This window comes from Rhinolophus sinicus, linkage group LG07 (assembly GCF_036562045.2).
Source record: "Rhinolophus sinicus isolate RSC01 linkage group LG07, ASM3656204v1, whole genome shotgun sequence".
Taxonomy (NCBI): Eukaryota; Metazoa; Chordata; class Mammalia; order Chiroptera; family Rhinolophidae; genus Rhinolophus; species Rhinolophus sinicus.
In genome coordinates this window covers 50,518,668-50,535,768 of record NC_133757.1, presented here as the reverse complement: position 1 = coordinate 50,535,768, position 17,101 = coordinate 50,518,668, and the positions used below count along the sequence as shown (strand labels likewise).

The following is a 17,101-nucleotide window of genomic DNA, read 5'->3' as shown; positions in this document are numbered from 1 at the left end:
ATTTCCATCTAGTGTTACTAAAAGGTTTTTCCTGACCTAAACTATTGTCATGCCCCATAGCCCAAAGCTCTTATTTATTATTCATATTGAATCTACTCTTACACCCCCAGCCCCCAGGGTATGACTTTACTTTGGTGTTGGCTTATTTATTTATCTCTGTCCAGGGGAGGAAATCCGTCCTCTGTACTTAGTATGCCACAGAGATTTTGTTCTCCTTCCAGGGATTGTACTGGAGGCTTTGCAGTGCCAGGATGTAGGACAGAGTGTTTTTTGTTATAGGCAAAGAAGAATGCTGCATTGATTGACTAAATTCAATAAATCTTCTCAATTAGTGATTTTTCTTTTAAGAATGCTAGTATAAGGCATAAACGCGAGGGTAGTGGTGGTGGTGGGGTAGGTGGGGAGGAAATAGATTTTTGTATATAAGGTGTCCAGGAATGTCAGTCTATATCTATAGCACAGTAAGGCTGTTCTGAAGGGTCAGGAAAGTCTGTTCTGCTGTTGGCCAGAACATCAGGGAAATTTGAGAGTTTAGGGAACAAATCCCTTAATTTTTTTGAGCGTATTCTATGTAGCTATTCCTCTGTTGGGTACTGAAGCATATGTACAGGGAGTAAAGTTGTACAAAAAATTACTCGACATTCATGAAATTACTCATCATTCATTAGCAGTCCAGTCCTTTTTTTTTTCAGATGTTAGGAACGGAAGGTTCTTCATTGTCCTGTAGTCCCGGCCAGTATCAGAGAATAGTAAACCCATTATCCTGGACTCACTATTTAAATCAAGAAATGAGATTTCTAGTATGTTCCCTGGAAATTTTAGGTAGTAATAAACAGCCCTCACATAAGGAAGTTATGTCCTTACGTCTAATGAACATAGCATCTACTTGATTTGAACGTCCTATTTGCTTTCCTGTTGGATACGTGCATATTTGTGTGGTCTTTTGGTTAAGCTTTCCTAGTCTTAAAGTCCTAGTAGGCTGTACCTAAATATTTTCAACTGATTTAACCACTGATATAACTTGGATAATATAAATCTGAGTCTCTTATCCTTTTGAAAATTTGGAGTTCCGAATTTTACATGGTATTCAAATAGAAGGGTATGACTGCAAGGAAAAATAAAGTAGATCATCATGATTCTTTCCTTTCCAGAGTTTATGGCAGAACCTGAAATTTAATATAATTTAAAAATATTTGGGTATGTCCAGAATGGCCCCCCTTTTCATTTCCCTGTTGAGTTAAGTGGTTATGGTATTGATGCTCAAAATTTGATTTGACTACTGCTGGCAAGCTATTAGGTTGGTGCAAAAGTAATTGCAGTTTAAAAGGTTTAAAAAAAATTGTCAAAACCGCAATTACTTTTGCTCCTACTTAATATAAGATCTTATATTTTTGATCTTGGCAAAAATTAGCAAATTGATTGTTATATTTTATAAAATCTCTGCATTGGTTCATGATTTCCCACTAAAAGCAATCCATTCTCTGGCGAATTTGGCCTGTTTCTGCGTATGTGTATCTCTGTTCAGTGTCTCGAAGTCTCTGTTTCTCTCTACCTGTGTATGTGGGTATCTGTCTGTTTTTTATAGGCAGCAGGAATGAGTGTGCTAGGTAGTTTATGATGATCTTTAACTTCACTACTGCAAGTTCAAAGTATTGGGTTATAAACTGCAAAAAAAACACACCCCCAAAACGCATGGGGAAATACGACATCGACAACTGAATTTAAAGGGGTTGATAGAGGATATTTGGGTAATTTTCTAATCAGGAAGTCCAGAAGGTAAATATTTGTGCACATAATGTTAAAGAATCCCAAAGGAGAAACTAGCCAGCTGTTCTCTGCCTTTCCCACAGTTGGAGCAAGAGTTTCTATTAAACTGGTTGCCCATTTGATGATAGTAAGGAATTATCATTCCCGTTTTCTGCATGTTATAATATTATGGTTATGTTCTTTTTAAAAAAGAGTTCTTAGTTTTTAGAGGAATATCCTGAAATATTTACAGATGAATACGATCTGGCATTTGCTTCAAAATGATGTGGGAGTGGGTAAGTGGGTGGTTAGTGTATATGAAATGAGATTGGCCACTGGTTGATAAATTTTGAAGATGGATGATAGGTGCATAGGAGTTTATTGTGCTATTTTGTCTACTCTTGTGTATGTTTGAAAATTTCTGCAATAAATGTTAAAAAAAATCCAACACTGTTTTGAGTGCCAAAATGGTAAACAGTTACATATTTTTTCCCCTCTTGAAAGAGAATGTTCAACATTCTTTGAACACATAAAACTAGTGTGACAGTTCTCTTTTCCAGGAGTCATTAGGATTAGCTCCTTTATCTTCTCTTCAGAGGGCTGTGTTTACAAACAGGCTCAATTGGTTACATTTAGGTTTAGGATTTATTTAGGTCTATGATTTCCAGGAGGTGTGGAGAAAACGATTAAGTATGAAAGCCACAATGAGAGATTGGGAAGGACAGATCAAGAAGAGAAGCCCTAGGAACTGAATGTAGCGGTGCACAAACTATGTCATGCCTTTCAGAAGGTATTGCTGACACCTCTCAGGGATGAGTTAGACTGCTGACGAGGGCACTTCCCAAACACCTCGGGCCCATAAAGCATCAGATTTAGTGACAGCCCTGTTCCTTGACCCCCATCTTCTCTACTCATGACTTTTAGACTCAAGGCTGGGGAATCCTAAGAGAGAAATAAACAACTGTCCCTGCCTAAAGATAAAAAATCTGTATTGTAGGTGGGGGAAAAAGCCACAAAACTTAAGCAACAGCTGCATTTGTAGATGCCAAAGCACAAAGACTTTCTGTCTTTATGGTACATCTCTCTTATTCACATGGTTTTTTTGCTAATCCAAATGGTTATGTGCTCGTGTGGGTAGAATTGTTCGCTACTTGATCCAAGAGAGATGGGTGGGGAAGCACCTGCTTTGGGTCATTAAAATCTTGTTGCTTTTGCACTGCATCCAAGAAAATAGTTAATAGACAAAAAGTAATTTGCCTTTCCCTGAGAGTGAAAAGGAAGTCCTGTGAAGAAGACCTTGCGGGAGAAACCCGCAAAGGTGGGTTTTCTCTGTTTATTGAAATGAAACCATCAGGGACGCCCCAGGGGAAAATTCCTGGGTTTTGGTTCTTCCTGCCCTTTCTCCCTCCCTGCCATTGAACTCAGCAATTGGAAGAATACCAGTTTTTGTTCCTTATTGGTGCTACCACCTGTTCTTACTGCTGAACTAAATGTTCTTGGCTTTCTTTGGTGTGAACAGGATCTCCCTCTGGGAAAGGTGGGAGGAGGGTGAAAAAGGGAACAGGAGGAGGCCCGTTCCAGCCCTGTGCTCATGTGAGAGGGACACACAGGGGTTAGTGTGCTGCCATAACAGAGGGGCTTTGTGCTGCAGCTTCTTCCAGAGCTGTGGCTCCACAGATGCATGCTGGGTGGGCTCAGGCTGCTTCATCCCTGATGCACTTGCTTCTTCCTAACAGTAGCAGAGCAAGACTGGTAACAGTAATTAAAATAAGAAAATAAAGAAGATGCAGGCAGAGGCTATTCTGATGCCTTCAGAATTTAGTGTGCATGGAGAAAGATGCCTGTAATTAAGAGGTGACAAAAGAGTCTAGCATGGCGATGCCACTGAACACAAGAGCCAGCTCTGTTGTTGGATATCCACTGTGGGTGCAGGCAGAGCTCTTACTTTATTTTTTTTATTATTTTTTTAAATTTATTTTTTAAATGTATTGGGGTGACAGTTGTTTGTAAAATTACATAGATTTCAGGTGTACAATTCTGTATTACATCATCTATAAATCCCATTGTGTGTTCACCACCCAGAGTCAGTTCTCCTTCCATCACCATATATTTGATAGAGCTCTTACTTTAGGTCTTTCCCTTTCCGTGCTGAAACCCTTCTTATCTAGGTCATGGGAGATCTGCCTCTCTTGAATAGGAGCAACAGAATAGAGTTTGGTCCTTACCGAGGTAGCTCAAGGGAGAAGCATTTCTGACTGAAGGCCCACTTTTCAGCATTGGTCAGTGGCAGACAGGCTCCTTAGTAACCTAAAATGACTCCCAAATATAATAATAATAAATAACAACAGCAACAACAACCAGATAGCACTTGTACTGCCAGGCATTAGTCTAAGAGATAGATAGGTAGGTAGATAACTTATTTAATCCTTAAATAGCCTGAGGAGGTAAATGCTATTATTAATCCTCTTAAAAGAGGACACGAAAGCCTAAAGAAGTAAAGTAACTTGTGGAAGGTCACATAGATGGTATATAACAGGGCTGGGGTTTTGAACCTAGATAGTCAGGTTCCAGAGTCCATGCTCTTTCTTAGTTGTTCCTTTGTGCCATCTTTCATTGGAGTCCTGTCCTTTCTCAAGCAGGGGCATCTGAACCACAGAACACAGAAAGTGATTTGAGTGACTGTTTTCTTAATTCTGTCTGGAATGGTAACATAACTAGCACTATGCACGGGAGAGAAGTTAATTCATTATGAAATGTTGATGCCTTAGCATAATATTAGGGCTTCTTGAGAAAACCCAGTTGGGAAAGACTAAAGCGGGGGCTATAGTTTGCAAATATCATATTTGTACAGAACTATCCTGCAACGAGTTTCCTGTTGGTTTGTTTTGGAACTAATTTTGGACTCTGAACAAAGAACCAAATCTCACCCATTCTTTGCTCTAGAGACAGAGCCTTGTCAGCAGTAATGTCTTACTATTAACAATGAAGAAGAGCAGCGGTGGGGACATGATAGTGGGTACTAACTTTTGCCAAGCTGAGGTGACTTTCTTTCAGCAAATCAAGTGGTCAGACACCATTTATTTGTAGAAGCAGTCTCTGCTCCTTTTCCCACCTTTGTTTTCCCTTGTTTCTCCATATTCCCCCCAAGTTCCAACATCCCATAGGTCACTTGGCAGATAGCCAGTTTCCCTCTGGGAGTTTTAATTATGGGCCTAGACCTACCCTTTTGGTCTAGTGTAAGAGGTCACAATAGACATTCTTCCACTTTCAGCAACAAATTGTGCCTTCAACTGATCTTACAATGGACTTGTGGAAATTGTCTAGGTTAATCCAAAATAACTTGGAGTAATTATAATAGATTTCCCTCCCAGCTCCTAGCTTATTAAATAGTGCTGAATATGTATTGCTGGTACTGCTTCCTCCACATCGTATAGCATCATTTGTAGGGAAATAATAGCAGGTTACACAATCAATTATTCTTGAGTTGCTGTTGTAGGGATGGATGTTCAACTTGCATGAGGAGAAACGAAGCTCGTAAGAGAGTAGAGTGAGGAAGACAGTTCCAACTTGAAATGAGCAGAACAAGGTTTACTCCCGTTTTGCACTAACCAGTTATATTACCTTAAGAAAAAGCTTCACCTTTTCTAGGTATTTCTTTATCTGCTTAAAAAAGACAGGGGGGACTTAATAATATCTTCCCTTAATAAAATCTACGCATATGACATGATTGATTGATTGATTGGTCATTTATTCCTTTATTTATTTAAAACTAGTTATTGGTTGTCCTCTGTATGTCAGTACCTTTCAAGGCACTCGGAGTATAGCAGTGAGTTAACAGACAAAAATTTCTGACCCCATACTTAACTTCTAGAGAATGTAGTCAGACAATAAGTAAGGAAAATACATGTTATGACAGATGGTAAGAAGTGCCACAGGGAAAAATAAACCAGAAAAGGGTGGGAGGTTTGGGAAGAGGGGGTGGAGTTTGCAAATTTAGATAGGGTTATCAGGAAATACTATTACGAAAAGGTAATATTTGGATAAAATCCTGAAGGGAATGAGTGACTGAGCTGCTGATGGGTGAAGTAAGGTGAGGACCAAGAATAGGCCATTCTAGGTCGGTGGCCTTCTCTTCTTAGATCACATAGGTAGGTTTACAAAGTGGTTTCATATCTGGTCTTATTAGTAAGTCTGAAAAATAACTGGGAGTTTTGTATATGAGGAAATTACGAACAAGAATTTCAAGCGAGTTCCCTTCTTTGGCGTACTGCTCTGTACCTCACTGTTGAGTGAGTTGTTTATCTGGGTGGCTCTGACAATCTGGGCCATGTGCTGTCAAGGGGCAGGTTCTAGTCTCTGTGGGAAAGGCCTGCACCACGTGAGAAGGATGCCTCCTGCCAGGTGCTGCTTGCTGCCACTCTGTTTCCATTCTCTGGACATCACATTCGTCATTGTTTCAAATGTAGGTAAAGATGGAGAAGACAGATAAAAACTGCGGCGGCACATAAAAGACACCAGAAGACTGGAATAAGATATTTGCCACAGTAATACTCACAGAAGACCTAGAAAAACTAAACGTAGTTAGATGGACTAAAATTAACCAATCTGATTTTATTAATAGTTGACAAGGATGGGGTAATTTATTTATATTCACGCACTGGTGGAAGTATAAGTAGGCATAGCGTCTTTATAATAGCAAAAAATTGGAGACTGCCAAAATGTCTCTCAATAAAGAAATGGATAAATAGATGTGGCATAGTCACTCGATGAAATACTATACAGCAGGGAAAAGGGATAAACCAGGTGTGTGTGTATATTTTTAATGCAAAAACATTTATTTGTGTGCACAACAACGAGGAATAGGATACTATATCAGAAGGAAGCAGTCTTCTCTCAAATGGAGAACATGATTCTTAAGAAGCCGGCTTTGTGACCTACTGCAGTGGGAGGACTTGCCGTGTTCCTTCAGGTGTCAAGTCTCTATCTGACACTTGAGCAGGCTTTTAAATGTGTCTTTCTGCTGGGCTTTTCTAATTTCTTACAATATGCAAGCTGGTGTTCCAGATAGCCTGTGTTCCTCTCCTGTTTATCCAGGTACTTTCCCATAAAGCATAAGAGTTTAATCACTGGAAGGCAGATTTTACCCTCACGTTTTCTTAGATATTTTAGGAACTGCTTTGCATGTTCCCTTTTTACCTCAGCTTGGTCTTCGAAGAATGCAGCAAAGTGGTGCTACACTGTGTCTTCATTGTAATAACAGGCCATAGATAAGCTTCTAAGGTGCCACTTGTGTGTGTGTGTGTGTGTGTGTGTGTGTGCGCGCGTGCACACGCGTCATTATGGGTAGAGCTCAAAAACAATGCTGAATTTTTTAAAAAGTAAAATTCATTGTGATACTTTGTACGTAAACAAAAAAATACACACACACAAAAGTATGTGTGTGTATATATCCCTAAATAATACACAGTATTTATATATATGTATATATGTAAAAATATTAAAAACAAAAGATTATGCAACAAACTTATGGTAGTGAGGAGCTGATAGAGAGTGGGTGGTCTTACATTGGGGCTTCAGCTTTACCTGTAGATTGGAAATAAAAATGATGTAATATTTATTTCTCGGTGTTAGACATGTGGGTGTTATATTATTCTTTGTACTTAGGGTAATTTTATATTAGGTAAACAATTTAAAAGAGGAGGGCCAACTTTCATAGAATAATATACCAATCCATTTACGTGTAATCTATCCTTATTTACTACAGACCTTTATCTATATCAGAGGAAATGAGGTGACTGCTTTACATTAACTCATGACAATGGTCTCTCCCAGTGTGACCTCGATGGTATCACACTCAAATACAAGAGCCAGTGATCCTCATTCTTATTAGAACAGGATCATGCCCTTTATTCCGACTCTTCATTTTTTACTTTTTTATTACTAACTGCAAGCATATCAACTAGTAGGGAGTCTATTTGGTTCGGTAGCTACAAGCATAGAGCTGCTAGCACGACAGACCGGGATGTGTAGAAGCTTAATAACAGCCTTGTGCTTTTCCTCTCGTCTAACCTCTTCTCTACAGGGAATCTTTAACCAGTTTCAATGTAGTAGTGAAAAAGTGCTTCCATCTGACACTCTCCGCAGTGCTTTGGCAAAGACTTTCCAGGATGAACAGCGTTTCCAGCTGGGAATCATGGATGATGCTGCAGAGTGCTTTGTAAGTGCTGACCTCTGGCTCTCTTTGATAGGGGGTGGGGCTGTGGATGGTCTCCATCAGGGACTGGCTACTCCACTGTGGTTATTTACTGTGCCCCTGGTCTCTACAGTTAGAATTAGAAATTTCCCTAGTTTTTCAGAGCTCTAGGCTCTCTCTGCTAATGCATTGTGAATTGCCTAGAGGGTATATTCTTTTTCCTTCAGGCCTAGGGTAGTTTTGTGCTTGCCATTGCATGAAACAGTGGTTCTCACCTTCAGAGGAGACAGAGCTCATTAAAATATGGCTGGGCCTTACCCCTTGAATTTCTGATTCAGTGGGTCTGGAGTGGGACCCAAGAATATCTACCTCTGACAAGTTCCCGGGTGATATTTATACTGATGTATGGGTTTTGGGACCACATGGTGAGAACTCCTGCATCACTAAAGATAATTAAACAGAGAACTGAGTTCCTAGCACAAGTATAATGTGCTGTTTAGATACCTAGGTTTCTCACAGTGACTTTTAGGGGAGACTCTAACTTGTCTGAACTCTGAGTTCTGTCCATCAACCTTCAAAAGGCTCTCTCTGTGCAGCCATTAAAAAAAATCCGAGAGTGATATACATCCCATTGCAGGGTAGGATGTAGGCCAAAATCAGAGATACTCCTGAGAAACGGGATCACTGATACATGACTGGTGGGATTGTAAAAATGGTAAAGTTACTTTGGAAAAGTTTGCCAGTTTCTTTAAAAACTAAACCTACAAACTACCATATGATTCAGCAGCTTCATTCCTAGACCTGTATCCCAGAGAAATCGAAATTTATGTTCATACAAAAACCTGTATATGAATATTCATAGAAGCTTTATTCATAATAGCCCCAAACTGGAAAGAACCTAAATACCTTTAATAGGTAAATGGTGAAACAAGCTGTGGTACGTCCACACTATGGAATATTATGCAACACTAAAAAGGAATGAACTCTTGAGTTAGGCAGCAACTTGAAAAGATCTGAAAGGAATTGTGCTGAGTAAAAACACAATATCAGAAGGGTTATATGTTATATCATCCCATTTATATGACATTCTTGAAATAACAAAATTATAGAATTTGGAGAACAGATAGTGGTTTCCAGGGGCTAGGGTTGGAATTGGAGGGGTAAAACTATAAAGGGATAGCGTGGAAGGGCCTTGTGGCGATGCAATAGTTTTATATCTTGATTGTGGTGGTGGTTACATGTGATAAAATTGTATGGAGGTACACACAAACACAAGTGAGTATATATGTAAAACTGGTAAAATCTGAATAAACTCTGGATTATACTGATGTCCATTTCCTGCTTTGGATATTATACTATAGTTATGCAAGACGTTACTGGGTGGACCTCCTGTACAATGTTTTTTGAAACTTCCTGAGAATTTATAGTTATTTCAAATTAAGGAGGTAAAAAAAAAAAAATCAGAGGTATTCTTACCTTCTAGGAGGATTGCTATTCTCCTACATTGCAATTTGTACATGTATCTGTTAAGTATTCTTCATACACCGTTTCTGTTCTTTCCCTGTTAGGAAAACCTGCTGATGAGAATTCACTTCCATATCGCTGATGAGACCAAAGAGGACATATGTACCGCCCAGCACTGCATCTCCCATCAGAAATTTGCAATGACGTTGTTTGAGCAGGTGAACCTGATTTCTATCCCCATCACTTCTTAGCCCTTTGCTCCAAGAACCCTTTGTCCTGGGATGTGGGGTGTTGCATGGCTGCCGAAACACTTAATGACTGTGGCTGCTTGGTTTTGCTTCTTCTCTCCCCGGGCCCAGTGTGTATGTACTAGCTGTGGCGCCACTTCTGATCCGCTGCCCTTTATCCAGATGGTGCATTACATCTCTACCACTTCCCTCTGGTGAGTCTTACAGGGTTTTCTGTGCCCTTCGGTGCTCCTTCAGTTGATCGGGTGTTAACTGAAGGCATCCAAATAGCTTCTGTCCTTATGTTTGAGTTTGCTTTATTGTAGGGACTTAGAACAGTAATTTTAAAATAAACTTTGTCCTCCTTCTTTCCTCTCCCACCCCTCCCCTCTTCTTAGGCTCAGTTCTGGCCAGCAAAGTGGGAGGAGGAATGGGGATGCTATGAGCACTGGATTTTGCGGCAGGCAGAGGCACTCGCTGTGTCTGTGGGATACCGAGGCTGGTCAGGACAGGGGGCTTTGGTACAGTGGGCAGAGGGAAAAAAATCTAACATGTGAACTAGGAGTTTGCATGAATGATTTATTTGAGTTAGCTATAACGCTGTGTAACTCACATCATCATTCCCCTTCTATTCTCCCTCTTGAAGCAATCAGGCTATTTGTATGTTGGAAAGACGCGAAAAGCCCTCACCGAGCATGTTTGGTGAGCTGCTGCAGAATGCCAGTACCATGGGCGATCTGCGGAACTGTCCGGTGAGTGATGTCAGGGGTGGAGTTTGCAGTGGGGAGGGCAGCCCTGGGATTACTGGAATTGAGGCAGAACCCGTGGGAAACATGGCAAACTAGCCTTTCGTATGTATTTCAGAGCAACTGTGGGGAGAGGATTCGGATTCGCCGTGTGTTGATGAATGCGCCCCAGATTATCACAATCGGACTGGTTTGGGACTCGGACCACTCAGACTTGGCAGAGGATGTCATTCACAGCCTGGGGACCTGCCTCAAGTTGGGTGATGTGAGTGTCTCTGACTTAGAGTTCTTGTGTCTTAGTCTTGCTCAGGGTGTGAACACTGAACTCAAAGGGGGACAGATATTATAGAGTTTTGGACAAATATACTTGTGTACAGTAGTCCCCACTTCTCCACAGTTTCACTCCATGGTTTCAGTTACCCACGGTCAACCATGGTGTGAAAATGTTAAATGGAAAACTCCCAAAATAAACAATTCATGTTTTAAATTACACGTCATTTTCACTCCTTCCTACCTGGGCCATGAATCATCCCTTTGCCCAGCGTATCCACACTGTGTATGCTACTCACCCACTCGTCACCTAGTAGCCATCTCACTTATCAGACTGTCACAGTATCGCGATGCTTGTGTTCAAGTAACCCTTACAGTAGCTTAACGTTATGTGACAATGCCTGCGTCACTCACCTCCCTTCATCTCCTCACATAGGCGTGGTATCATCTTGCGTCATCACAAGAAGGGTGAGTACAGTACAGTAAGATTTTGAGAGAGAGAGAGACAAACCACATTCACATAACTTTTATTACCATATTTTGTTATAATTGTTCTAGTTTATGATTAGTTGTTGTTAATCTCTTGCTGTGCATAATTTATAAATCAAACTTTATCAGAGGCATATATGTATAGCAAAATACATAGCATATAAAGGGTGTGGTACGATCTGCAGTTTCAGGCACCTATCAGGGGTCTTGAAACGTATCCCCTGTGGATAAGGGGACACTGCTGTGTATGGGTGCACATACCGGTGAATGCATGTAATGCTCACATACCTCCTCTGGGTAGGCAGCAAAGGCTTTTCATAAGAAATGGGATGACTTTATCCTTGAAAGACAGGATGGGCAGAGCATAGCTACTGGTGAAAACCAATTTATAGAGTTAGTATCCAGTGTAGAGTAGGGAGGTGTATTCAACCATGGGAGATAGTAAGGTCAAAGAAGTGAGCAGTCCTGACTAGAGCTGCTGTGGGAGGTGAAGGAGGTGAAAGTGGGTGACCTGAGTCCTAGAATACGAAATTCACAGTGAGGAACCAGTGTATGTTGAGAAGGTCATGAAGTAGCTTGGAAGAGAATTTAGTGGGTTAGTGGTTTTTCATGCATCTATTCAGGAAAATAGGCAAGGAAACAGATTTCAGACATGGGGTGTTTATCTTGTCATCTCCATGCCCTAGTGTGGGTACAGCTAGAGTTTTCCTTCAGTTCCAGAGAAGAAGCAGAAACTCTGTGGTTTCCTTTCTACTTGTTTTACTCAACCAAATAACTTCCTCAAGGCAAGAATCATTTTCTTTAATTTTTTTATTATTATTATTTAATTTTTTATTTCTCAGCACCTAGGACAGTGCTAGACATCTAGGAATTGAAATGCTGGCAACCAGCGTGGTGATATTGCTCCTCCTAAAGTCTTTCTTACCCCCTTCTTAGGGTCTCAGCAGGAAATTTATATTTGTAATGCCAACTGATAAATAACTTTTGTAACTTGAGAGTGTGTCAGTTTCGTTTGGGTTTGGTTTTCCAACTTTCCTGGCTCCTCTTATAATAGGCTCCTCTTATAATAGGCCCCAGCAAGACAATACTGAAAGGCATGAAGAAACATCACCACCTTACCAGTTTACTAGCTACTATCTGTCTTGCTTTTCCCTACATTTTGCCTTTTTAGGTGCATTTCTGATGATTAATAATGGACTAGCAAAAAAATCTTAGATTGAAGGGCAGAGAAGCAAGTTAATACCTTAAGACATGATGGCATGTGCTGACAGATGATGTGAGAGAGGTGAGCATGTCACTATTCTTTCCTTTCTCTTCTTTCCCCACAGCTGTTTTTCAGAGTGACAGATGACCGAGCCAAGCAGTCTGAACTGTACTTAGTAGGAATGATCTGCTACTATGGCAAACATTATTCTACATTCTTCTTCCAAACAAAGATCCGCAAGTGGATGTATTTTGATGATGCTCATGTCAAAGAGGTAGGAATATTCCAGCCCTTCTTGAAGTGTTTGGGGACTGCAGCAAAAAAAAACAACTAAGGATAATTACCTGTCTTTAGTATTTAAGTTTCATAATTTTAATGTCTGCCTGCTTATCTGTTGAATTTATGAGAGTGTCAGTCTAGTCTTCCCCAGGAGATGGCAAGCTCCTCAAGGATAGGATGAATATATCTTCTATTATTTTTCTCTGAGTGCCTTCACAAGACGTTCAGGTCAACTCTGTGTTTATAGTTGACAAAGTGGTTTTTTCTAAATGTGTCAATTGGTTGATTTGAGTGACAATAGCCTAATGCCTCAAATTAGCTTATAAGGTTAGTATGAAGTTCAGAATTCCAAATCTTAGAATTATTAGTGGGTAATGCTTTGTTTCCAGGCTGCTATACGTTATTCTCCGAAGTGCCCTATCACAGATGAACATGGTTTTGAGGTCATGTAGAGAAAATAGGGCTATGATAATGATATTTAAAGCTGGAAACTTGGTGTTCTCTAAACCACTGAGTCTGTGGATGAAGTAGCTAGGTGATCTGCATGAGTTAGGAAGCCTCTTGTGATTTGGTTAACAACTGTGAGATTGCTTAGGCTGTAATCTACACCAGTCCACGGACCTTAAGCACCGTCTTCCACAAATAGAAGTCTTTGTCAAATTCCCTAATTCTCTTTTGCTTCACCTCTTTTTTGTTGTTGTAATTTGGGGCAGTGTATAAATCCTTTGAGCTTTAGTTTTTTTATTTGAAAAATCATACGCACCTCATAAGATATTAAATAAGATTTGTATGTAAAAAGCATATAAATTGTGTTTTAGTTAAAATAATGACAATTCAATTATAAATTTACTGCATTGTGAAATAAGAACGATGAAATAGTTCTATTAGGAAGTAACAACTATGTTAGTTGTCTGACTCCAAGAGCACACCATCTAAGAATGTGACTGGTTAAACTTAAGAGAGGCTGACTTTAGGGATTTGATTGGATTGTTGTTTCCATGGCTATTCAGTCACTCTTTCCACTGCCATGGCAGCACTGAATCCAGCACAAAGCTAAGGCCGAGAGGGTCAGCTGTCTATTCTAAGCAGTTTGACATTTTATGTCCGGCCACGTATGAACTCTGAAACGGAATGTCATGTATTCTAAGGCAATCTGTGAGAGGGTTCCTGTCTGTTCTTTAGCTTCATAAAAGTGATTTTAATATTTAGAAGAAAATTATAGAAATGCAGATTTCAAGCAAGTGCTTTAATTTGATGTGAAAAGAAATTGATCAACAGGCAGCTGAAATCCCCTCATATAGTATATTCACCTTTGAGAACTTTTATTCATATTTCACAACTGAATTGCTGTTTCATGGGAATAAATGTAATTTTATTCATCATTCCTATCTCTTAGAGGGTTTTTATGCTTTCTAAAAGGATTTAACGAAAAAAGACTTATCAAAAAAAAGTCATTAAGTTTAGGTCAAGATCTCTTTTGTTGCCTGTTTGTCCAATTCTTGTCTTTTCTTCTTTTGAAGAACAGAACAGGAAGATATGTTTTAAATTGTGGATATGCAATATAATTGTCATGTTCTTCTGGTTGTTTCTGGTTCAGATTGGGCCCAAATGGAAGGATGTGGTGACCAAATGCATCAAGGGGCATTATCAGCCTTTGCTGCTGCTTTATGCAGACCCGCAGGGAACCCCGGTGTCCACCCAGGACCTGCCTCCCCAAGATGAGTTCCAGTCATACAGCAGGACGTGCTACGATAGTGAAGACTCAGGTGAGCAGCCTGGCTCTTTGCTCCACCTTTCCCTCTCCAATGTGATCCCTGGATATTTGGGACTCATACTGAATTGTGAGCCTAGCACATAACCTAGCTTGGAGAAGGAGGATCCATCAGAGATAAGAAAGAAGTGCCATCTAATGCTGAAGCCAGCTTGTGCCAGGTTTTGTTTCCTTCAGCCTCCGGGAATGTGTTGCCTGCATCACCTGGCCCCAGTTCAAAAGTGAGAAGGAAATTATGTTGATTGAGACGGAGATATTAAGTTTGTGAGGGAAGCCTCAGTATTTAACTTTCTAATATTGATAAAGCTGACTGATTCTTACTGGCAATTTAACGGTGACTTAAGTGAGGTTGTTAAGACCAAGAGAAACGATATGAGTTACTGCTGGTCATATTGTTAAGGAAGAGAGAGTTTTTATTTAAAACGCCAAGTGCAATGTGATATTCCTCAGCTTATGAATCAGTTGTTCGCTTCTGATTCAATTGTTTGGAATTTAAATTATGTTTTTCTGTAGAAACAATTTGCAGTTTGATGGCTAACGACTCAGGTTAGCCCACAGAGGCGCCTATGTTAGAAATATAACCCTAATGGTTTTGGCTTGATTTCTGAAAAGGAGGAAAAAGAAATGTTCTTTTCCACTTCTAGATCTAGGGCTGGCCCTGAGTATAATTTTGAAAGAGAAGACACTTGTATTTGGAATCTTTTCCCCTCCCTTTTGTACCTCCCTCTGCTTAGTAACTGGTGTTCTTCCCACCCTCGTAACCCCACCCAGACCTGCTCTACTTCTCCCTTCAATCAAATACCCATTTCCACTGTTGTGCTTATCTCAGCTAGGTGTTTACAGGAAAGTAGTCTGATTGAGCCAATTCACACAGAAGCATAAGTAACAGTCCTATAATTTCTCAGAGATATTAAAAATGCTTATAATGTCAATTAAAAAATTTAAAGTGACATTTCTAGCAGTATAGGAGAAAAATTATGGGATAGGGGTTATGTATGCCAGGTTGGCCTGGGACTCTTCATCTAAATAGATCTTACTTTTCACAACTTTTTCCTTTCTTCCACTTTTCCCCCATAGGTTTTCTAAAAGCCCCACAGTTTTTCACAGTGGCAGGCAAAGTGAGGGCTTCAGCAAGGTAGGGGCAGGAGTGGGAGGAATTGTTTGTATGTCTGGGTTATCTGGAAGTTGGGTGTTGGGAAGAATGGCTCTGGTATATCCTTCTCACCCTGCCATCTAGGAAGTTCTTGCCTTATGGACCTTTGTTGCCATCCAACTCTTTACCCCTCTCTGTCACGGTCCTTCTCTCTTTCCTTACTTTTGCGTATGTGTCTCCTCCTTCCCTCAGGGAGGGAGCCCTCCATCTCAAGTGATACTCGAACAGATTCCTCAACGGAGAGCTATCCCTACAAACACCCCCACCATGAGTCTGTGGTCAGTCACTTCTCTTCTGATTCTCAGGGAACAGTCATCTATAATGTGGAGAATGAGTCCACGTCTCAGAGCAGTCGGGACACAGGTAGGGACTTATGCAGTGGATCCTGCTTGCCTGATTCAGTTCCTGCGTGGAGGGTTTTCCAAGAAAAAGTAACTGGGGAAAGTCAGAAATGTTGGTCATGCAAAGGGAGAAAGGCACAGAACTTGGGTAATTGAGTGGGATCAAAAGGAGCAGCGCAATTCTGAGTGAAGGATGATTTTCCCCTGCTCCCATTCCTGTCAACAACAGCCTGTCAGTAAGGACCGTTGTAACGTGATTAACTATGTGATTGTTTATTCTGAAATCTGCTTTTCTCCGGCCGTGCTCTTGATCCCTGTCACTCTTATTGTGCCCCAGTGAACTCTTGTGGTCTTGCACCTCATCATGTTCTCTTGCCAGACTTTGTCCCAAGGGAAGGGCTTTGAGAGAAGGGGACACCTGCTCATCGCCTTGCCAGGCTTCCTCAAGGACAGAGGCACCAAAGAATGAAATCTAGCCTGTTTGTTATTGTGAATTCCAGGCAGAGAACATTCTTAAATTGTTCTGTTGTTCCATAGGAGAGTGTGCCTGTGTTACTGGAAGACATCAGTACAGGGCATAAAAGGAAGGACAGTGAGTGACTGACAGCTGAGACGGAAAGTTCATCACCTACGGCCCAGAACGATGCCCATATGCTTAGAGACTTGGGAATTAGAGCTCATGGCTAGAGATTGGGGGTTTATACTCTGGGCGTGGCTTTTTTTCTTTTTCTTTTTAAATAGAGAATTTCAAACATATTCAGAAGTATACAGAAATACAGAATAGTGTACTGCCCCTTTCATGTACCCATGACCTAGTTTCAATAATTATAACTCATGGCCAATCTATTTTTGTCTGTACCTCTACCCACTTCCCCCACTCCTGGATTATTTTGAAGCAAATCCCAGACATACCACCTTTTCCATAACATTTTATTTTGTTATCTAAAATATAAGAAATCATTTTTGAAACATGCCATTAGCCCACTTAAAAATATTAACAATAATTCCTAAAACCACGAAATAACCAATGAGTGTTCAAATATCCAATTATCTTATAAATGTCATAATTTTTTAATGGTTTGTTTGTTTGACTCAGATTCCAAATGAGGTCTGTAACATTGCGATGGGTTGATAAGTCTTTTGCGTTTCTTTTAATCTATAGGTTTCTCCCCTATTTTTTCCCTTGCAATTTATTTTTGAAGAACTAGGTAGTTTGTC

General features: G+C 40.3%; 1 protein-coding gene across 17 annotated transcripts in view; it reads left to right on the top strand.

Moving 5' to 3' along the window:
* USP54 (ubiquitin specific peptidase 54) overlaps window positions 1-17,101 on the top strand; it is a 119,567-nt gene that overhangs the window by 73,952 nt on the left and 28,514 nt on the right. For 14 of the 17 annotated variants that reach the window (XM_019745795.2, XM_019745799.2, XM_019745793.2 and 11 more), the window contains exons 4-11: window positions 7,829-7,963; window positions 9,508-9,621; window positions 9,763-9,845; window positions 10,277-10,382; window positions 10,495-10,641; window positions 12,464-12,613; window positions 14,216-14,384; window positions 15,735-15,905. In XM_019745795.2, the coding sequence (XP_019601354.2) occupies window positions 7,829-7,963; window positions 9,508-9,621; window positions 9,763-9,845; window positions 10,277-10,382; window positions 10,495-10,641; window positions 12,464-12,613; window positions 14,216-14,384; window positions 15,735-15,905 (1,075 nt within the window). The remainder of the gene's footprint in view (window positions 1-7,828; window positions 7,964-9,507; window positions 9,622-9,762; window positions 9,846-10,276; window positions 10,383-10,494; window positions 10,642-12,463; window positions 12,614-14,215; window positions 14,385-15,734; window positions 15,906-17,101) is intronic. The other 3 variants (XM_074339587.1, XM_074339586.1, XM_019745801.2) reach the window with 1 other exon arrangement.